General features: G+C 36.8%; 5 protein-coding genes and 1 long non-coding RNA gene across 10 annotated transcripts; 3 read left to right on the plus strand and 3 right to left on the minus strand.

Annotated features, from left to right (window-relative positions):
- Window positions 1-351: 351 nt before the first annotated feature.
- On the plus strand, window positions 352-3486 carry LOC103320528 (phosphorylated adapter RNA export-like protein). The gene is given in 6 exon segments (XM_008222219.3): window positions 352-526; window positions 734-1062; window positions 1168-1273; window positions 2702-2845; window positions 2985-3062; window positions 3064-3486. Coding segments are annotated over 5 exon segments (792 nt in total). The 5' UTR covers window positions 352-526; window positions 734-784; the 3' UTR covers window positions 3250-3486.
- Window positions 3487-3767: 281 nt separating this feature from the next.
- LOC103320530 (putative protein phosphatase 2C 72) lies at window positions 3768-5661 on the minus strand. Its single transcript, XM_008222222.3, has 5 exons — window positions 5347-5661; window positions 4713-5054; window positions 4526-4640; window positions 4215-4438; window positions 3768-4080 (listed from the first exon to the last, which is right to left on the minus strand). Exons 1-5 carry the CDS (start codon window positions 5509-5511, stop codon window positions 3877-3879), a joined length of 1050 nt encoding a protein of 349 aa, XP_008220444.1. The 5' UTR covers window positions 5512-5661; the 3' UTR covers window positions 3768-3876.
- Window positions 5662-7333: 1672 nt separating this feature from the next.
- On the minus strand, window positions 7334-9442 carry LOC103320531 (BRISC/BRCA1-A complex protein). Its single transcript, XM_008222223.3, has 3 exons — window positions 9116-9442; window positions 8013-8171; window positions 7334-7869 (listed from the first exon to the last, which is right to left on the minus strand). Exons 1-3 carry the CDS (start codon window positions 9380-9382, stop codon window positions 7486-7488), a joined length of 810 nt encoding a protein of 269 aa, XP_008220445.1. The 5' UTR covers window positions 9383-9442; the 3' UTR covers window positions 7334-7485.
- A 123-nt stretch (window positions 9443-9565) lies between these two features.
- Window positions 9566-12460, plus strand: LOC103320608 (PITH domain protein (DUF1000)). The gene is made up of 9 exons (XM_008222318.2): window positions 9566-9723; window positions 10304-10384; window positions 10602-10651; window positions 11124-11201; window positions 11353-11410; window positions 11497-11546; window positions 11790-11898; window positions 11982-12043; window positions 12238-12460. Exons 1-9 carry the CDS (start codon window positions 9640-9642, stop codon window positions 12275-12277), a joined length of 612 nt encoding a protein of 203 aa, XP_008220540.2. The 5' UTR covers window positions 9566-9639; the 3' UTR covers window positions 12278-12460.
- Window positions 12461-15303: 2843 nt separating this feature from the next.
- On the plus strand, window positions 15304-18861 carry LOC103320532 (stress response protein). 5 transcript variants are annotated; one of them, XR_016124084.1, is made up of 3 exons: window positions 15304-15580; window positions 17095-17144; window positions 17586-18861. XR_016124084.1 is itself a non-coding variant. In XM_008222225.3 (2 exons), exon 2 carries the CDS (start codon window positions 16103-16105, stop codon window positions 16604-16606), a length of 504 nt encoding a protein of 167 aa, XP_008220447.2. In that variant the 5' UTR covers window positions 15324-15479; window positions 16087-16102; the 3' UTR covers window positions 16607-16762. The 5 variants fall into 5 exon arrangements, 3 of the variants coding, with proteins under 3 accessions (XP_008220447.2, XP_088901941.1, XP_088901940.1); XR_016124083.1 differs by having other exon boundaries at window positions 15306-15479; XM_008222225.3 differs by lacking the exons at window positions 17095-17144; window positions 17586-18861 and adding an exon at window positions 16087-16762 and having other exon boundaries at window positions 15324-15479.
- A 364-nt stretch (window positions 18862-19225) lies between these two features.
- Window positions 19226-20718, minus strand: LOC148919638 (uncharacterized). Its single transcript, XR_016124085.1, has 2 exons — window positions 20477-20718; window positions 19226-19513 (listed from the first exon to the last, which is right to left on the minus strand). It is a non-coding gene; the product is annotated as an uncharacterized LOC148919638 (long non-coding RNA).
- Between the last annotated feature and the right edge of the window lie 18 nt (window positions 20719-20736).

Consider the following 20736-nt stretch of genomic DNA (forward strand, 5'->3'; position numbering starts at 1 on the left):
AAAATTTCACACTCAACAATCCACATCGACTCAGTTTTGTTGTGGCCTCGTTCGGATTGGGCAATGACGTATGGCCCACTATTGAAAAGAAATCAAATGTCGACAGATTCAATGAACCTACTAACAATTACGTATTCAACAAAAAAAATCATAAAATATCACTAACAGATTGGGGACGGAATAACATTGGGCCTCAAATATTTTGGGAACAGTACATTAGCCCGATAATTTTCAACCAATTTGGGCTCGCTCAGTACAAAAAGCAAAGCGTCCTTGGGTTGGGCCTTTCCAACTATAACCCAATCCGGATTAATATCATCGTTTGCCACGCAGCCAAACAAGCCATTACTGAATACCGCCAGCGCTCATCTAGGCTTCACTATAAAGACCATACCAGCGAAACGCAGTCCTCTGATCAACCAAACGCCAAAAGCCGCGGTTATGCTTCATCGTCCTTAAGCAGAGCACTCGAATTGGAAAATTCCAGAAGCTTTGAATTGCTGCGTTTTGTTTTTGCATTGTTAGGGTTCGTACATCGGTAGAAAAATATAATTTATTTATTTACGCTTTTTTTTTGGTTTTCGTTGTAGTTGTGAATTCTTCTGGTTAGGGCTCGCATAATCTGTTTGGTGATTCGCCTTAGAGAAAATTTGCACGAGTTTGCAGTTTTTGTCTCGTCTGTGGAAATCTGCAGGAATTGATGCGTGTTTTCTTCCTGCTTTCTGCTCTGTAGGTGCTTCTAAATTTCGTGGTGCGTTTTTTCCCCCATTGAAGAAAACCTTATATGGAAGGAGAACACAGCATACTAGACTCAGTATTTGAAGACGATAACTTTGAAGATGGCGAAGATGTTGAGATGCTTGATGTGGAAGAAGGAGAGCTTGTGGAAGAAGGGGAGCTTGTGGATTTTAACTCACAAAATGGTTCGGGACAGAGCAGTGGTGGCAATGTCAGTGTAGCAAACCAAGAACGTCAGGGCAAGAATCAGAAGCGCAGGGGTAAGAAGAAGAGGAATAGGAGAAGGAACAGTGGCCCTGGAATTAATGTCACTGACATAGACAGGTTATGCCCTGCCCGATTAAGAACGAAAGAAATTGCATGTATTTGAAAGGAATTTGGAGCTCTATTGTGGGTTTTGACATTCTTTTAATGTTGTGTCTTTTTCAGGTTTGTGATGGATACATGTAGGCGACTAAAAGAGAAGAAATCATATCTGGTATATACTGCTGTTGGTTGTCTGGGTGTTCTTGCATTGAATGATCTCGTCAAAGAGGTATGCTGCCCTTCGTTGTGTGCTTTTGTGGAAATGCTGTGACAAAGCAAATTATATAACTTGGGGATTGTTTTCTTTATCTTTTATACGCAACTACGTGTGCATTGCATTATGTTTTGTAATTGTCTTCTTCTGAAAATCTCCTGGACAGACGCCATTAGCAACTGGTTGTAAATTTGGTACATGTTTATCTGCATTAATGTGCATTTTTAGATGATCCGACCTTGCTGTCAGTTTAAGAACATGTGCTTTGTGCCCAATACCTTTCAGTGGAGTTTTCAGTGATATTATCAATTGAAATCATCTATTATATTGTTCAAAGTAATTCTATTATATACCTGCTTGAGCACTCTTGGTCTTTCTGCTAATGGCAATCCTGTTATTGGGTGAATGGGTTGTGTCTGGGCGTGCTTTATGGGGACTTCTTAAGGTTGCCTTGACTCCGCTTCACATCTAGCTTTAAGATGATCCGACCTTGCTGCTCATGTTCAGAACATGGGATTTGCACTCAGAGCTGGGTTTCAGTGATTTCAATCAAAAATCATTATCATATTGTCCGTGCCAATTCTGTTCTATAGATTCTTAAACACACTGGTTTTTTTGCTAATCGGGGGTCCTGTTATTGGGAGGATGGTTATGCGCCCAGAAATGCTTTATGGGGTACTTTTAAGGTTGTCTTTATCTTCTGAGCCATCTGTCCCTTTTTAAGTCCCCTTCACATTATAGCTTCAAGGGGAAGGCAGGGTATCCTTTGTTGAGAGTGGACTTGAATGATTCGACTGGCCTTTTGCAAGGGAAGGTGAGATTCTGGGTTGCTTAATTTTGGACCAGCTTAGAGCTGCCGATGCTTATGCACACTATTTGGCCACGCAGCCTTGCATAATTTCTGATCCTCAATATTGTTTCCCTACCCTTGCAGATTTCTCTTGCAGAAGCCATTTTACTCCTTTCAATCTTGTGCTCTGAGCTGTGATGTCCCCTGGATGAACCACTTCATCATATGCTATTTGTGTAGGTTGATATCATTTTTTCTTGGAGTTGCATTAGCCAATATGCATGCAAAACACATGTAAGAGTGCTCTAATAGATATGCATAACGAAGCAATACACATCTATTTTTGCACCAAAAAGCTCATCATTCATGTTTGCTCCTCCCCCAGGAACCATAAGCTCTATCCGGAGATGGTTTACAGAAACTTTTGTGATTATGAACATCTTTGAGCTTCCTTTGATTGTAGGGAACGATATCCTTAGTTAAGTAATTTCTGAATTTTATTAGATGTGGTTGTTACAGGTGTTTCTATGTTTCTCGTATATTAGTTATTTGTAGTCCGGATGGAATCCAGTATCAGGAGAATGGATACTTTTTCCCTGCTAGAAACCATGGTGTATCTAGGATATCATTTGTGAAATGATGAAAAATTTCAGGTGGATGCGATCCAGGCTTGTGGAGGTCAGATGACTCATGATGGCAAACGTTTCCGATTTGGTGGTGGAGTACTATGGAGTATCATCAAAGCACGAGAACCAAAGGCTTACAAAGAGATAATGAAAAAAGGAAGGGAATTTGAGGTGCGTAGTAGTGGATCATAGATTCATAGTGTTGTTTCTGATGTTATTTCCCAAACGTCAATTAAATATCACTTTTATTTGAAAAAGTGTAAAACTACAGCATCGTTGATTACTTTTTATGTTTTCTATCTCCATGCAGAAGCAATTCAGGTCAACAAATAATAGACAACCAATACAGCAAGGGAAAGAAGGTTCATCTAAAGCAATTGTGAATTCATTCAATGGATGATACTCCAGCTAATGTTTCAGATGCCGTACCGGTAATATGTCAAATGCAAACTCAAGGCATTCAGTCAAATACTGAAGGGAAACAACTTTCTGTTCATGATAGGTTAAGGGTACCTGTTTCATATGATGATGACCTGCTTGGAGAGGCGCCCAAAGATGATGCACTTGAATGTTAGAAGAGATGGATTTATATTCGCCCAGGATCTTCTGTTTCTATTTTTTCATCCAGATGGTAGGCATTGAGTTTACTCACAGATGGGGTTTTTATATGCAGAAAGTTCTCTTTTGTTTCGTTTGCCTAGAGGCAACATAATTCTTTTCCCCTAGTAAAGAGTTTCACTGAAGTTTATCGGCCTTATCATATTGTGATTAAAAGCATTTCAATGAAATTTCAAGAATGCCTTTTGCAACTATGTCAAGTCTTATTTTATTTATGTTCATGAATTTCTAGCCCTGTGATGTCTTTCTAGAATTGCCTGGAGAAAACAAATCAAAACATCATTGTTTATTCGTGGACATTTTGAAAATTTACTGAGCATTTTGAAGGTTGCCAATGGTTCTGTTTGGTTTTGAAAGATTTCATTTGCTGGCAGATGATTTGACGAAATATTTATTCTTGAAAGCAACTGTTGTCTTAACCAAAAATGGAACCCGTGGGCTTATGTACATAATTGGATGGGTAGCTTATCAGAAATTGAAAAAGTATAAACGGGGTAGCTTATCAGAAATTGAAAAAATATAGTGTCGTGTTAAAATGTATGAAGGTAAAAAAGATCACAAAGCAACAAGCATTGCTCAAAAGCTCATATCTTTACAGGCACAACATTATCATGTAGTTTGTCATGCAAAAACAAGCAAACCACAGTGCAGTCATCTATCTTAGCAGAAGGGAACTTCCTTCTCCATGTGGCCACCGCAGTCTCCGTCACCGCCTTTGCCGCTGCTTGTGCACTATCAGCTTCCCACACAATGGATGCAACTTCACTGTTGCTGAGCACATCCCAAACCTAAATACCAAGCCCAAGAACAAAACACATCATTGTGGTTAAAATGCCATTCATAGGAAAGCAACTGTGCCCTTTTTTCTTTGGCAACCCTCAAACTCTTAACAAGTTCACATTTCATTTCCAATAGGGCTTACCCCATCCGTTGCAAGAACGACAAATTGATCTTTGGAAGTCAGGTGGCGATAGGAGACGTCAGGGGTGGCAATGATGCCATGGTCCTTGAGTATAAAGTCTCCGAAAGCTCGGGACATGGCTAGGCCTGGGAGGTCAATATGAGGCAACCACACTCTCTGGATGTTAGGTTCTTGCTTTAGTGCAACCACACGACCATCACACGCCCTTATTCGTTCTGCTTCACCTGCATTAAAAACGATCACCAGTCAGATAATCACTTCACATTAAACACGAGAAAAAAAAAAAGGAAAAAAAAGGATGAACTTCTTACTAGGTAAAGCAGGCTTTAGATCAGTGGTCAATTGAATGGCCTCAATTCCATTATCTCTAGTGGTTCCTAGGACTGCCCTTGAGTCACCCAGATTAGCTATAAAAAGATCCTCACCCTGTTTGATTCTTGAATTAGAGCCGAACACAAAGAAATAATTTGTTCAATGATCATGTGTAGTTTCTCTCACCTGTTTTATGACAACAACAGCAGTGGTTCCACTACAAGAGCTGTCCAGATTTTCTTGAAGCTTAATCTCCTTGTCCATGACTTTGAAGGAGCTAACAAAGGCTTCTTTCCATTTGTGAAATTTCTTGCTTGGTTCTGAATCTTCTGACTCGGTTTCTATTCTGTCAATGTGATTTTTCGAATCATCATCCTCTGCTACTGCAGTGGCTTGTTGATCAAGAGCTTTCATCTGGCCTTGTAAGAGTGATGGCAGGTTGCTTCTCACCAGCTGACTCACTTGGTGCCCGAATCTTCCATGTCCATCGAAAACTCCACAGAAAGCTTCAGCTTCCAATCCATAGCCCTATTGAAAAGACAAGGAAAAAAAAGAAGAGGTTTAAACTATAATCAACAGACTTTCAGAAGCCTAGTAAAATAATATGAAACCCCAGATTATGCAACATGCTTTGCATGAATGCTTTTCGAAACGAAATTGCTGATGATTTTCTAAGAAAACAAGCCTTGCCATTCTATATATTTATGTATAGACAAAGCAAAAAACAAACAATATGGTTTTGATGAGCAGCTAGAGAAACACACAGAACAATTCCTTTGCTTCCTTCCATAGAATAAAGGGAAAAGAAATATTCACAAACCTGGTAAAGAATGGCACTATCTTGGTTTACTCCTTTGCTTCCTTCCAAAGAATAAAGGGAACCATGCATCTGAATTCCATTGGAATCCTCACTCCTTTCAAAGGACATTGGAGCTTCATGGCCATCCTGAACTTTGTGAGCTGAAGAAGATATGCAGAGTCCCATTCAAACTGGAAATGGATTTTTTCTTTATCTCCTCCTCCTCCTCCTCCTCCTCCTATCTATCTATCTATCTCCTATAGTCCAAAGTTCATTTGAAGTCCTCTTCTCTTTAATCATGAATATAAAGGGCACAACATGTTAGCAAAACGATCATCTATTGGAGCAAATTAAAGTGGCTCCACAGAGAGCTGAAGGAGCTTCAATAATTTGACTATATTTAAATAAATTCTCAATTATTTTATGCCAACCCAAGATTCACATACCACTTGAGAGGTGTCTACTTTAACTAACTTGCTATGTAAGCCATTTACTTTTACATTCACACCATGTAAACACTAATTAACCAACTCAAAACCAGTAAATCATGATGGGTTTAACTTAAGTAACCCACAATAAAGGGCTCGGAACTTAAATGGTTTAGAGCATTCATTCATGCATTTAAGATCGTGCGGTCGATCCACCTCTTGTTGAATATTTGCTTTTATAAAAGCAAAACAAAAAAAGTTAAATAAGATAAGGTAAGTGACCCACAAGGCACGAGCCCATGTTCGTCGGTCATTCAAGTAGGTGAAGATGGAAGCAATTTTAAGTGTTAACCTAGCTATCCCCACCATCACTTGTAAAAAGAAAAGAATGAGTTGACATGACCAACTTGATGCACTTTACAGAGAAGGGAGATTGGTCATGACAATTAGAAATAGATTATTAAGACTAATAATAGTTAAAGAGCGCCTGAACGGCTTGGACAAGTTCATGAAAAAAAGATCAAAACAGTTGGTCAAACTTTAAAAACAATACAAATCTAATCATTAATAAATTTAGGGTTTATATTTAATATAAAAATAATAATTCAAAATGGAGTTTTTCTTTGTACTCGTGTGCAAGCAATATATAAATATAAGCATGCACCACAAGTGGACAAGGAACACACAAGCGACACGTCATGCCGGCAGATTTCTAGAGCGAAAGAGTTTAACGATTTATTTAATTACTAAAACTAATTCTAGAGATGTCACAGACAATTCGTGTGATTAAGATCATCCCTCCAAGTTGACTTATGCTTAAAAAGAATTTATGGATGAGGGATTTTGGTCATCTTTTCAACTTTTCGAGCTCTGCATTTTTTTTTTTTTTTTTTCTGATTACCAATATGTTGACCTCACCATTTTATTTATTTATTTTGTATAAGGAAAAGAAAAGTTGACCTCACCATTGGAATGGAAGCAATGAGTCATACGTTTTTGTGGGAATGCAAATAATAGTCGATTGGTAATTTTAATAAGAGAAGAAAACCTTAGCCTCACTCCAAAGGGCAAGGCGGGGTTCTGCGGGGAACTTGAAAGATTTAATTTCAAACCTCATAAGTCTTTCATCAATACCAATGGGTAGTGTACTTATGTAGTCAAGTTTTTTCACCTTTCATTCAATCTAGTGGCGTTAGACTTTGAGGAAGGCTTACCTTTTTCTGTTTTAATTATTTTTTATTTTTTCGAGAGGGGGAGATTTCGACACATGTCTCGTGATGTGACTGGCAAAGTGGCAACTAAGCTGTTTTCCGAGAACGCAGTTCCACGTAGCAAAATTCAACTTACAACTTCCTCATTTTAGGGTGCTTATGGGATAATTTGAGCCTTGGTACTTAACAATTAGTGCCAGAATCCTTTGACATCTAATATGCCTAGCTGCCGCGTGACGCGGTGTGGCAAGCCAGCCTCCACCTCCCTCTTCATATTAATGGCGATACACATACAAACTAGTACTAAGAACTTCTTGCTTTTGCTATATTTTACGTGATCTTGAATGTCATAAAGAAATCTTTGTCAGATAGGTTAAAATAAACATTGGGATTCATAACATTCACAATTTGTACAGACAGACAGGATCAAAATCACATCGGCTGCTCATTCTCACTCAACAAGAGGTTCACATCAACATCAGACAAACTACATACATATGAGCAACATGACCCCAGTGAAATTAATTTCTAATGTTCTGAACTTCTGATATGCCGGATACAGTTACAATACTATCATCAGTAGTCGTTGAGTCTGCTGCCGGCAACTTTTTCGCAAGAGGCTTAGGTATGTCCAGATGGTCTTGTGGGCAACGCTGCTGAGGGTGTGATAGCAGCATACACATGTAACGGAAGAGAACTCGAGTTAATCCCTGACCGCTCTCCAAGATGTAGCCCTCATATTCGCTAACAAGTTCCAGGGCATCCACAAGTGAATCATAGACCTCTTGAGGGCAGTTGTCAGGTCCAGGCTTGTCGTGAAGGTAAACTACATCCAGAGTGAAGAGTTTCTGGTTCACAGGCCATTGATGATTTGGTCTTACAGATGATCTACAGTAAATAAGAATCTAAGGGCAAGCATGTCAGGCTTTAGCAATCAACACACAAAAATTTCATTATCATGGAAGGGATAAAATGGAATATTACAATGGCAAGGATGTAATAATTATCCAATGTAATAGCATGAAAAGTAAAGCCAACCACTGCTTACCACCCTTAAAAGTCTGTTTTGAGCACGAGATTTCTTTGCTTCATGAGCTGCTACTCGAAATAGACTGGTAAGATCTGCATTACTAGAAGATGAAGTAGCTGAGAGTACTCGAAATGCAGCAATAGCAGAATCGACTTCACTGCTAAACTCTTTCCGAAGCTTCATAAAAATGAAAAACAAAAGGTTCCAAATCAATTACAGAAACATAAATCAAACAAACAGACACAAAGGATAAATTGAGTTTTTTGAACAAAAACCTGCAGAAGGTTTGCTTACACTGCATAAATATTTACTACTAATGGGATATTTGCATGAAAATTATGTATATCATGCATCAAAACACAACACTACAGCAAGGTATGTGAACGATTCTTGGTACTGCACCCCATAAAATAAGTCTAGGACCAAAAATGATCAAGGTATGTGGATGATTCTTGGAAAGTACACTTCGAAACTATGATCAAGATCTGAAATCTCCTTAACAGTTATAGTAAAGGAATTGATTTCTCACCCGCATTCAATAAAAGTGACCAATGCTTAATCAAAGGAAAACTGATAGAAGTGCCACCTGCTTAGTTTCCTCACCTGTTTATCTGTTTATATTTATCATGTATTTTATCTCAAGGCTTCATCATTAGTATTCTCTGATAAGCCTTCTCAGTAGTAGTGTTCATATCCAACTCTTGTTTACCGATGTAGTACTTATAAATATACATGCACAGCAACCCCATATTGTATCGTGGGTTTCACACTTCTGTCTAAACTCTTTCATGGTATCAAAACGTTTTTGACCTGGTGAGACTCTGTACAATGGGCTACTTGAAAATAGTGATTTAAACTAATTTTCCTTCATTGATCCATCCAGAAACCAAATTCATGGCATGCAATTGCTTACATTTCCTGCAAATGAAAAATTCAATCTACCCATAAACTTATATATCACAAAAAACCTCAAAACTATGACCCAAAGCCATAATCATGGCTTCCAGGAGTTCAATTCCTCAAAAACACATCCATAAAATCTCTGCCCCTTGATCGCAAATTTTCTCCGAAACCGAACAGAAACCAAGCAATAAAGAGAGAGATGAACAGAGAGAACCTACCCAAGACGCGGATTTTCCGAGACAGGCAAAGGCGAATCGGTGCTCTGGGTTGATGGTGAGCTTGGCGTTGATGAAGACAAGTATGGCTTGCTTGATCGAGTCCAAGCGGGTTAAAGGTCGCCCATTTGGGCCCATCGCGGCTTTCATCTCCACCATAGACTCTGGGTCAACATCTATACAGAACAGAATGTCCTCGTTGCTTAGCCTCGTTGGTCTCAGCGTGTATCTGCCCGCACCCGACCCGTCCCCTTCTACTATTTCCTCCATCTCTCACAGAGCTCAGAGCTGAATTTCCCAAATGAAAGCAAAGAAGAAGGCTTGTGAAAACGTTTTCATTTGCGTTTCACAGTAAAAGGACATATATGTACAGGTAAACGGTGCGTTTTATGCTACCGATACAAGGGCCTTTTCGGCACTATGCACAGAAAAAGCCACGGTTCGTTCCCTATTTCTGGTTGCTTCTATTTCTTCTTCGTCTTTTTGTGCTGCTTCTTAGAAATTTGGTGATCGAGGGAAAGAGAGAGATGGCTTGCTTACATGACCACAGCTGCGAAGAGCATGATTGTTCTTCTGATTGGTCTCTCTACAAGCATATAGACCTCCCCAAGGTCCTATTTCTCTGCCTTTTTCTTTGCTCAGTCTTAATTTTTCTATTCCTATGTTTTCGTTGTTAGCTATCACACTGCTGCTCTGCGTATACTGGTATGTTTCAGTCTGCTCCCATTTTGTGATTGTTTTGGTCTTATCTGAAAGTGCCCAAATGAAAATTAGTTGAAAGAACAGTGATCAACATAAACCCTCAAGCTCAAATGCTGAATCTCATACGCATTTCTCCGTAAGCATAATGGTTCTTATGTGTAGGCTTCTTGGTTGTAAATGAAAATAGTTGGATATGAAGCTTTGTTAATAATACTCCATGCAGATGCTGTTATTGCTAGTTTCCAGAAATGTTTAGAAACTTTTATTGTTTTTTTTTTTCCGGAGACGGGGTGCTTGTGTGTTGTGGTTTGGGAAGTTGGTGTGGTGGCTATATGACTGGTAATTGATGATTGTTGATGTGGGGTGATTTATACTTTGCAATATTTTCACACTTTGTTATTTTGTAAATGAATATTTCGTTGGAGCTTCCTCTTGCTGATTGACATGATGACGTGTTCTCCTTGAGAGAATGTCTTATTCTGTTTTTAGGTTTCGGCTTTGAATGAGGCAGTTCCAGGAAGTGTCAAGTCGGTTTTTAAAGCTTGGGAGCAACGGCTGAATTCTACTGGGGTAATGAGCTATCTATTTACTTCTCTATACGTCCTTGTTAAAAGTAATGATCCAAACTTCATAAGTTAATCTACTTGAAAGCTCAGAATGACATTTACGAAAATTTGTTGGAATCATTGATTGAGATTTAGTTCAGGTTTACCTTATATTTTGGTTGTAATTTATGTTCAATTACTAGGCATATGAAGCCCCATTTTGATTCTACTTTCTGCAACAGGAACACTTGGAGAGCAATGAGGGTGATCCCGAGTTACTTGTTTACATTCCGTGAGTGTCCCCTCTTGTTGTTTTATGTGATATCTTCATGAAATGAGTTATAGTCTGCATAATTACGAAATGGATGGGATCAGGTAGATCCTTTGGTTGAGTACTTTTACACATTTTTCCATCTTTTCATTCAATTTCAATGGTAACATGTGTCTGATTTTGTTAGATCTCCATAGTCGGGTTTGTATGAGTTTTGAGTAAGGGATTCAACCTTAGTAGCATCTCCAGGTACACCTAAAACAAAACATAACGCTTAATTTGTGTGTAATTTATAATTATCCTTTTGTCTTGTGCTCATCTCCTATATCTGATGCTTAATATAGTTGTACTTATTGTTCAAACATTTGGTCGGCATCTTGATAAGTTTTCTTAAAGCATACCATTCTGACACCAACTTATTAGATGAAGTCATCTCTGATGTTGTTTCTTTACATTCTGATTGAGCTATATTTTGTTCATTTATTTGTGATAGATTTACATCAGATGTCAAGATCAAGAGCATATCAATTATTGGCGGTGCTGATGGAACAAGTCCTAGCAAGATGAGGGTGTAAGTTCAAACTTTAATAGTACTGATCACGAGTCTTGTTCTATATGATTCTGACAAAATAAATATCAAATCAGTCTTTGACGGATGTTCAATATCCATCACATTTTTTATATTTGAAAAAACTAAAAACATGACTGCATTGCTTAATTAGGTTCATCAACCGAGATGGCATTGACTTTTCAGATGTTCAAGGAATGCAAGCCATTCAGGTATTGCTTTCATATTAGCTTGTTCAAGAGTTAATTGAAAAAATTCAACGTTTCAGCCTTGAAACATGTGTTCTTATTGTTTTAAGGAGTGGGATTTGGTCGAAAATTTTCAAGGAGTGTTGGAGTACCAGACAAGGTATTTATTCACTGCCTTTTGGACTACTACTACTTTAAAAACCATGTTGTTTAATTTTCTGGAACATGAAAACTATAAAACTTGAGCACAATGAAAGAAATCTTATTCTTTTTCAAATTGAACAGTGACGGTAAATTACTTTGAATTGCCACTGAAATGAGTTCTTTTGTTGTTTTTTGTTTTGTTTGAGTTTTATTTTACCATCTGCTATCCCTCTAATATTACATTTCTCCGTATAATTAGGTATTCCAAGTTTCAAAACGTGGCCAGCATCACATTGCATTTTCCTGATAGTTTTGGTGGTGATACAACTAAGATAGAGTACATTGGCTTTAAAGGCGAAGCTACTCAGGTAATTTCATTCCATATGAGCATATTCTGATGTGTTAATTGTGCAAATAACTAATACATCATTTTCTTTTCTTTGATGAACAGTTGAAGAGGGATGTTGTTGCAACAATTGTTTATGAACTCAGGCCAAATCCTTCCGATCACAAGTAAGCTTTCGTTACCCTTGTGGAATGGAAAATTTGGTCTTTTTCAAAGAAATGTGGGTTACTCTTTGTGGGTTTATCAGTAAAAAAAATGTAGAGTTTCATGTCTTGTCGAAAGAATTTGAGACTATTTGCCAGTGGAGAAAAGAACTGATGTATGTGGTTTTGTTGTTTGTCAATTGTGTGCTTGTTTGCAGGACAAAGGCTGAAGGTGGGGGTCTTTCACATGTGGAATGAGGAAACTCAAGCCATGCTAGCGGTTCAAAGGCTGAAATGAACAAGTTATGCTGACTGTGACCTGCTGTGCTTCTTAAGAATGGAACACTCTTTGTATATCGATAATATAAACACCAAGGAAATTACTTGAATTGTTGTCACATCACAATCTTTTTATTTGCTGTGGCTCCTTTTCCTGTGCTATGTTTCTTTGGCTTTCTTTTTTATGGGTTGCACAATGCTACTCTTAAAATTAAAGCCAGCCATTCTCAGACCCCCCAAAAAAAAAAAAGGGAGTTTCACTAAAACACCCAAAATGGGAGTTGAAATTATAAAAAAACCCAAGCACTATTTAAACATATAAACACAAAAACCCATCATTACACACACTCAAAACCCATTTATAAACACACCCAAAAAGTTGACTTTGGGGTTGATTTTGGGTGTGTTTCTATGTTTAAATAGTGCTTGGGTTTTTTTATAAATACATGTCTAGGATTGGGTTTATTTATAAATTTGTAAAAAAAAAAAAGAGCCAGCCATTCTCTTCCTTTTCCATTGGAATGTTGAGCTGGATTAGCTTATTATTTTGTACAAAATGGATTGGAATTTGAAAGAATCGTTAAAATAAGATATTGTCCAAATTAATCCAAATGATTCATTTATTAAGTAAGTTAACTCCCTTTCATATGGGATTATTATTATTGAATACAAACGATAGTCTCAACTATCAAGGTACCACGAAGGTTTGAACATGAGACCATTTATCTGCTATTTATTTGCAAGTCAATGCAATTTTCCATCAAAATCCCATTGGCTATGGGATTATTTTTATACAAATTTATAAATAAACCCGATCCTAGACATGTATTTATAAAAAAACACAAGCACTATTTAAATATAGAAACACACCCAAAATCAACCACAAAGTCAACTTTTTGGGTGTGTTTATAAATGGGTTTTGAGTGTGTGTAATGATGGGTTTTTGGTGTGTTTATATGTTTAAATAGTGCTTGAGTTTTTTTATAATTTTCAACCCATTTTGGGTGTTTTAGTGAAACGCCCTTATTAGAGATTTTCTATTTAAACCCCACACTTCTCTTAGTTCAATGTTCTAAGTTCACCCCAACTTTTAATTTAAATTTTCACAATTTCTAAGTAAACCTCATTATCTTCCCAAACTACCCTTAAATACACCCCAAGCTGAAAAAATAAGAAATAAAAGAGATTTTCTATTTAAACCCCACAAGCTACCTTTAGAGGAGAAAATAAGTTTTTTCTGTACGTTAGCCTTTTGGTAGAATCACCGACACAGTGAGATTCCATTCCACGGAGATGCCTAATGGCCACTTTGGTCATCCACACCTCAAGCAAGAAACGAAGCCGAAGAAGAAAGGGTTTGGGCTCGTAAGATGACACACTAGCTAACAATCCGCCATGTGCTATATCATAGGCATACATGGAATAATTTTTTATTCCTATCCTGGATTTGGAATCGTTTTCATATACTTTCACTTTTTTGCAATAAAATCATGAAAAACGGGTGATGTATTTTTTTAAAGAATAATTCCAAAACAAAAAAGACTATAACAAATTCATGGTTGATAATAGCATGCCTATAACACGGAGGATGCTGACTTAAAACGGTTGACCAAAAGACTAAGACTTGCCTCACTTCCTCTTCCATTCCCTAGCCTAGAATACATAGACCATGTCTACTGCTGAGTGAGGAGAACAGGCAGACTTATGTAGAAGTTAAGCATTTTAGCTTTCCTTCTTTCAGAAGCAAAGGTATCAACATGAAATGTTTTTTAAGCAAAGATAGTGTTCAGAGTGAATCCAGAGCTACTAACATTTTATTTGGACATCAGCATATCAATATCAACATATGGTTGTAACCTCATCCAAAAAACAGATTAGAATAGCAGAAAAACAATCAAAATATCAATATGTTGACAGCTAATAGATGGAATATATATATATATATATATGTATCAAATTAGAAAAACAATATTTTAGCTATCACTCAACTGGAAAAATTGCAACATGATATTGGGTGAGATAAAAACATGTACAAACAAAACTGAACAAATTAAATATATAAACTTCATGCTCATCAAATTAAAAGGTACAAAACGAATTTGATATCTTTCCATACAATGGTTATCCCAAGCCTAATTGTAGTAGAATCAATATTCAATTCATTCTTATATACACTTGGAATGACTAAGAACTTTCATCTTCAGTCCTAGCTCCACCATATTTAAGGAGAACATAAGCTTTTCAACTTGCTTAAATCTGTTTGGTACTTGCACTTTTTCAAACATCACCAAAGCAAACATTGCCGACTCTTCATGAAATAAAGAGAGAGCAACAGAAAGAAAGATGCAACAATTTTATTTTCCAAGGTTCAATTATAATAACGACAATCTTATTAGTTCCCTCAAGAAAATTTTAGGCCAGAAAACGTAAATGTAAGAAAGAATGTTCTTTCTTTTGGACTTATTATGTAATGTCCACATATCAAGCAATCCATTGCTCATAGCCAAAGTAGATGTACTTGTCTTTTGATATACGACGCACCAATTGTAGGACCATTGTCAAAAATAATAAAAACCCAACTTAACAATATTCCCATGAATCTCTTGGTTTCGTGCCTTTTGAATGTGTATGTCAATTAATATAATATGAAGAAAAATTCAACTTAATACTTTCTAGAGAAAGAGAACAGTTTTACCAAAACATCAGGTATAAATTTTAAATCAAAAATCAAAACAATCAAGCAATCAACAGCCAAGAGTACCAAAAAAAAACAATCAACAAAGGGAAGAGAATAAGATCATTATAGCGAAACAATCAACAAGTCTTTCCATTAGCTTTTGCGTATATTTCAAAGTGGTAGGCTCGTCAATGCTTTAAAAGAGAAAAGTAATCTCTTAATTTGAAGAGTTGTGGGGTGTGTGGGGTGTGTATATAGATGTATTAGGGTTAAGTATTAAGTTGGATGACCTTTTTGTCTTTTAACTATTATTATTGGGCTATGCAAAACTCAAATTATTTTTAAATCATAAATCGTGGGAACGAATTATATTCCACATCAAGCTAGGGTTTTAGCTAAAAAGCTCGCCAGAAACAAAAAAACAAATACATGGTTTTATACTTCGTCGCTCGCAACTCTGCAACAAAGCTCGCTTGTATCTTTTAGTCTCTGGTATCTCTGCAGGTACATCAAGATAGTGTTTTAGCGACTCACTCTTTCTCGCTGTTTATCAACAACCTAAAGTTTAGCGCTTCCCAACAACTCGAACTCTTTTTTGTTTTTCTGTGCGTTCTTTCTTTACTATCCTGTGTTTGTTTCTGTGACTTACAGTGCATTTGTTTGAAATTTATCAAATTTTCGATAGCACTGAACATGTTGTCGAGTTCTCAAAATTGGAGCTTTTGTGATAATTATTGGGCTATTTCTTTTGATCAAGTCCATGTTTCACTGAAATTCGTCTCTATGAAAATTGAAAGCCTACAAGCTGAGAAATTGCAATTGAAATCAGTATTTTCCATTTTCTATTTTTTGGTTTGTGTTATGTTTGGTTGCTAGGAAGCTGATGAGGAGCAGATATCCTGTAACCTAAATTTCCAGTTTCACGTTCCTTCTGTTGTTTTGATTGTTTACAAACTGAGTTAGTCTGGCAAATTGACCCAAAAGGAGTTGTTGCCTCCAGGGGCTCCAGTTTTTGAGTAATCTGTTCATGGATGGAAAGTTTCCATTCCATTTTTTCTTTTTAAATCTCTGTTTTGTCAATTCTCAGTAATGTAATCTGGATGACATGCAGCTTTTGGATCCATAAGATGGGCAAAAAGAGTAAATCAAAAACTCCCAGAGAGATGCAAGATAATACATCTACTGTAGAAGAGGAAAAAGCATCATCTTCGGCCAAAAAACCTACTTCTGAAATTGATGAAGTATTCGCAGGGAAAAAGAGGAACGGACCTGAAACTGAAAAGGCTAAAAAACCAGTTGAAGATGGGATTGAAAAACCCTCATCTTCAGCCAAAAAGCGAACTTCTGAGATCGATGAAATATTCGCAGGGAAGAAGAGGAAGAAACCTGAAACCGAAAAGTCTAAAAAGCCTAAAAATCCAAATGGAGATGGGATAGAAAACCCCAACAAGCTGAATAAAAAGAAGAAAGACAAAAGGATTAGAGATGGTGGATTTGGGGACCTGCCTTCTAAACCGAAAAAGAGAACGCAGGATGGCTTTGCTATCTACACAGAAGAAGAGTTGGGAATTAATAAGGCAGATGCTGGAAGCACCCCGCTTTGTCCATTTGATTGTTCTTGTTGCTTCTAAATACCTGCGAATTCATGACATTTCCCAGTCATAAAAAAATTTGGTTCTGGTTCTGGTTCTGGTTTTGGTTTTTGCAATTTGAGGATAGCTGAGTGTATTTTTCGGCTTTTCTTATGTACAACAGAACCTGATTAAATGAATTTGATCATTCTTCAACCAGTGTTATCTTATAACTCTCTGTACTCTGATAATGAATTCTTTAATTTTAGATCATGACTGTACCAAGTATTTAAGTCCAAAATTTGAAAGAGAAGTCTTGAGGTTTCTTCACCCTTTGTCTACAGCAGCAGACCTTAGTCTGTGGTGATCATAGATTAAAGTCGTTCGTTTTTGCATCAAGGACTTAAAACTATACTTTGACATGACAACTTTTCTGATAATGAACCATTGGTTGAGGTTCAGTTCAGATTTACCATATATATTGGTTTTAATTTATGTTTCAATTATTAGGCATGTGAAGCCTCATCTGATCCTACTTTCTGCAACAGGAACATTTGGAGAGCAATGACGGTGATCCTGAGTTACTTGTTTACATTCTGTGAGTATCCATTTTTGTTGTTTTATGTGTTATCTTCAGGACATGAGTTAAAGAATGCATAAACATGAAATGGATGGGGACAGGGAGATCCATTGGTTGAGTAGTTATATCCATTTTTCCATATGTTCATTCAATTTCAATGGTAACATGTTTTGTTAGATCTCCATAGTTGAATCTGTATGAGTTTGAGTATGGGATTCAACCTTAGTAGCATCTCCAGGTTCACCTAAAACAAATTAATCTGTGTGTCATTTATAATTATCTTTTGTTCTTGTGCTCATCTGCTATATCTGTTGTTAAACTAGCTGTACTTAATTTTGAAACATTTGTGTTGGATCGTGAGAAATTTTATTAAAACCCACCATTCTAAGACGAAGTTATCTCTGCTGTCATTACTTTACATTCTGATTGAGTTATATTTTGTTCATTTATTTCTGATAGATTTACATCAGATGTAAAGATCAAGGGCATTTCAATTATTGGTGGTGTTGATGGAACAAGTACTTCCAAGATGAGTGCATAAGTTTGAACTTCAATATTTTCTACGGAAGGCCCGGATTTCTTATATTGGTGTAGTTCGAATAAAATAAATATCAAAACAGTCTTTGATAGGTGTTCAATGTTCACTTCATCGCATTTTTTGTATTTGAAAATACTAAAAACAAGACTGCATTGCTTAAAAATCAACCAAGATGGCATTGACTTTTCAGGTGTTCAAGGAATGCAAGCCATTCAGGTATTGCTTTCATATTAGCTTGTCCCATAGTTACTTGAAAAATTCAACTTTTCAGCCTCGAAACACTTCTTCTTGTTGTTTTAAGGAGTGGGATTTGGTTGAAAATTTTCAAGGAGTGTTGGAGTACCAGACAAGGAATTTATTCACTGCCTTTTGTACTGCTTCAAAAACCATGTTTAATTTTCTAGAACATGAAACTATAAAAATTGAGCACAATGAAGGAAACCTTATTCTTTTTTAGTTTTATTTTACCATCTGCTATCCCTCTGATTCTCCATAAAAAAAATAAAAAATAAAAAAAAATCAAAGTTTCAGTACAGTTAAGTAATGATATATATTGTTAATTATTCCAATTAAATTTTAAATGGGGATTCCTTGCCCAAAGATGTTCTTTAGGTATTCAACGTTTCAAAACGTGGCCAGGATGGCAGCTCTGAACAAGTTGTCGAGTTCTCAAAAGAGAAGGCAGGATGGCTTTGCTATCTATACAGAAGAAGAGTTGGGAATTAATAAGGCAGATGCTGGAAGCACACCGCTTTGTCCATTTGATTGTTCTTGTTGCTTCTAAGGATACTTGCGAATTTGTGACATTTCCCAGTTTTAAAATTTGGTTCTGGTTTCGGTTTCTGCAATTTGAGGATAGCTGAGTGTAGCTTTTGGCTCTTCTTATGTACACCAGAACCTGATTAATGACTCCTGATCATTCTTCAATCAGTGCCATCTTAGAAATCGATGTCCTGTGATTATGAGTTCTTTAAGTTTAAATCATGACTGTACTAGTATTTAAATCCAAAAACCTGAAAAGAAAAGTCTTGTGGTGGATTTTGTTGGTTGCAGCCGCACTTTCTTCATCCCTTTGTCTGCTGCAGAGTCTGTTATGATAATATAGATTAAAGTGATGCGTTTGAAACCTAGGACTTCAAACTACACAATGATGTAAACAACCTTTCTGATAATGAACTTATTGTTGCATTGCCTGAATCATGGCGATATGTGCCGATATTTAGGTTTTGTTGGTAAGTTGTTATTGAATAATTCCTCTTCGCTGGGAACTTTACAGACTTGATGGCAATGATAAAATGTGCATGATTGACTGAAACTCAAAATCTTTTTATTTCGTCCATTTTGTTTGCAGTACATAAGAGCATTTCCGTCCATTGGCAAATGACAAATACAATTTACTTTTTTTTATTTTAAACTTGAACAATTAATTTGGAGAATATTTTTATTTATACTTTGTTTATGTTTTATTTTTAATTATACTTTGGTTGTGGTTTTTTTTTTTTAATTATGCTTCGGTTGTGGTTTTTTTCTTTTAATTATATTTTGTTTGATGTATGAAATATGTTGAATAAAAATATATTTTATTGAATGCTTTCTTTATTCACTCAAGAAAACCAATAATTCCTCGATGAGTCAGATTCCTAGATTCGCCTTGCCAGAATTACTTCCTCTCTTCGCCTTCGCCGCCTTTTGGCCAATAGGCCTCGGCTCCTTTTGGATTGGTGAGTCTTGACTCATCGAGGAATCCAAAGGCGAATCTAATGCCAGTGAATCGTGGAGTGGCGTCTCGTTCAACACAACCGTCAAACCCGTGGTAGATAATCACGGGTCTAATATGCAATCTGCAAGGCTGCAACCACACAAACATTGAAACAGCAAATTACCTATCACAAAACAATTGAACAAGGCATCAAATCCAATCACTGAAGCTCCAATTTTAACACATTATGAGGGAAGTGAGACATGTCGAATCATGAATGAATGTAGCCAAAGATTGTAGCATGAAACCAGAGAGCATTTCAAGCTATCTTCTCCTATTGGCAATATCATATTGGCTCCAAGCGGCAGTCAAGGCACCATGGAATTTAATTGGTTCTTGCTGTTGACTCGTATATTTAGAGCCCAAAACACTCTTTCATTATTTTCATTTACAGGGAGGCTTCTTTAATCTCTGCTTCTGGTGATTCAACATTATTATGGTCTTTTATCCCATTGTTTTCAGGGACCCAAAAGAATCAAAACCCAACAGATTGTAATTTTAAAAACAAAACCAATTTGCTTGATGTACTGAAAGCTAGAACAGAAAATAGTTCAGAAGATTTAGCTGCTTTGAATTTGAAGGAAAGCGTGGAAAATGAATGGCCTTCCTCCAATCGTGATAAGTAGCTCTTTATAGGCACCATGCAAAAGGTTGATTGTTATTGTAATTCAGTAACAAACACCCGTGTCTGACTGGAGTGCCAAAATTCACTTCTTCCTACTTCACTTTTACCTTACCAGTTAAAAAAATTGCAATCATAACAAAAATTTTTAAGAAAAATAAATCCCAGTCTAAATAAAACAGCAGAGAGATGAAAAAATGTGTAGTGGATATTGTGTCATGAAACAAACTGGGTTTGAGTTTCAAGGATCTTCACCCACTACTATAATTTTACTATCGGCTCCAAGCGGCAGTCGGGTCGCCACCAATATGGGCGCCTGCTGTTGACTCGAATATGGAGCCCCGGTTTCAATTTCTGAAAACAAACACAACCCACAACCCAGAAACCAGAACCCAAAACAAATATATATAATTCAAATGAAATTTAATTACCAAGAAGCGTTCATACAACACTGTAAATCTAAGTAACGGAGAACAACTGCAGGCAGCTTTTGAGTTCCAGATGGAAAAGTAGGCAGATATGGAAGAGAAGAGGCAAGAGTGACTGAGCTAACTACGAATTTATAGGTGCTCATACCTAACCCTAAACTTGTACGAGGAAGAAGCATCAAGTCAAAGCCCACTTTCAAAGCCCACGTGTTGAAATAGTTGGGCCTGAATTTTATATTGGGCTAAACACATCGCTTTGAGCT

This window comes from Prunus mume, linkage group LG2, assembly GCF_029339155.1.
Source record: "Prunus mume cultivar Tortuosa linkage group LG2, ASM2933915v1, whole genome shotgun sequence".
Lineage (NCBI taxonomy): Eukaryota > Viridiplantae > Streptophyta > Magnoliopsida > Rosales > Rosaceae > Prunus > Prunus mume.

What these genes read in the sequence shown, in the direction of transcription:
- LOC103320532 (XM_089045815.1), top strand. Translation starts at nt 16,076, where the DNA reads ATGACATGCAGCTTTTGGATCCATAAGATGGGCAAAAAGAGTAAATCA.
- LOC103320530 (XM_008222222.3), bottom strand. Translation starts at nt 5,511, where the DNA reads ATGGGACTCTGCATATCTTCTTCAGCTCACAAAGTTCAGGATGGCCAT. An exon ending in ATAGTGCCATTCTTTACCAG is followed by an intron (nt 5,055 to 5,346) that starts GTTTGTGAATAT and finishes TCTTTTCAATAG; the next exon opens with GGCTATGGATTGGAAGCTGA. An exon ending in CTGTTGTTGTCATAAAACAG is followed by an intron (nt 4,641 to 4,712) that starts GTGAGAGAAACT and finishes AGAATCAAACAG; the next exon opens with GGTGAGGATCTTTTTATAGC.
- LOC103320608 (XM_008222318.2), top strand. Translation starts at nt 9,640, where the DNA reads ATGGCTTGCTTACATGACCACAGCTGCGAAGAGCATGATTGTTCTTCT. An exon ending in AAGGAATGCAAGCCATTCAG is followed by an intron (nt 11,411 to 11,496) that starts GTATTGCTTTCA and finishes TATTGTTTTAAG; the next exon opens with GAGTGGGATTTGGTCGAAAA. An exon ending in TTAAAGGCGAAGCTACTCAG is followed by an intron (nt 11,899 to 11,981) that starts GTAATTTCATTC and finishes TTTGATGAACAG; the next exon opens with TTGAAGAGGGATGTTGTTGC.
- LOC103320531 (XM_008222223.3), bottom strand. Translation starts at nt 9,382, where the DNA reads ATGGAGGAAATAGTAGAAGGGGACGGGTCGGGTGCGGGCAGATACACG. An exon ending in TCGGAAAATCCGCGTCTTGG is followed by an intron (nt 8,172 to 9,115) that starts GTAGGTTCTCTC and finishes ATTTTTATGAAG; the next exon opens with CTTCGGAAAGAGTTTAGCAG. An exon ending in AAAACAGACTTTTAAGGGTG is followed by an intron (nt 7,870 to 8,012) that starts GTAAGCAGTGGT and finishes GCTTGCCCTTAG; the next exon opens with ATTCTTATTTACTGTAGATC.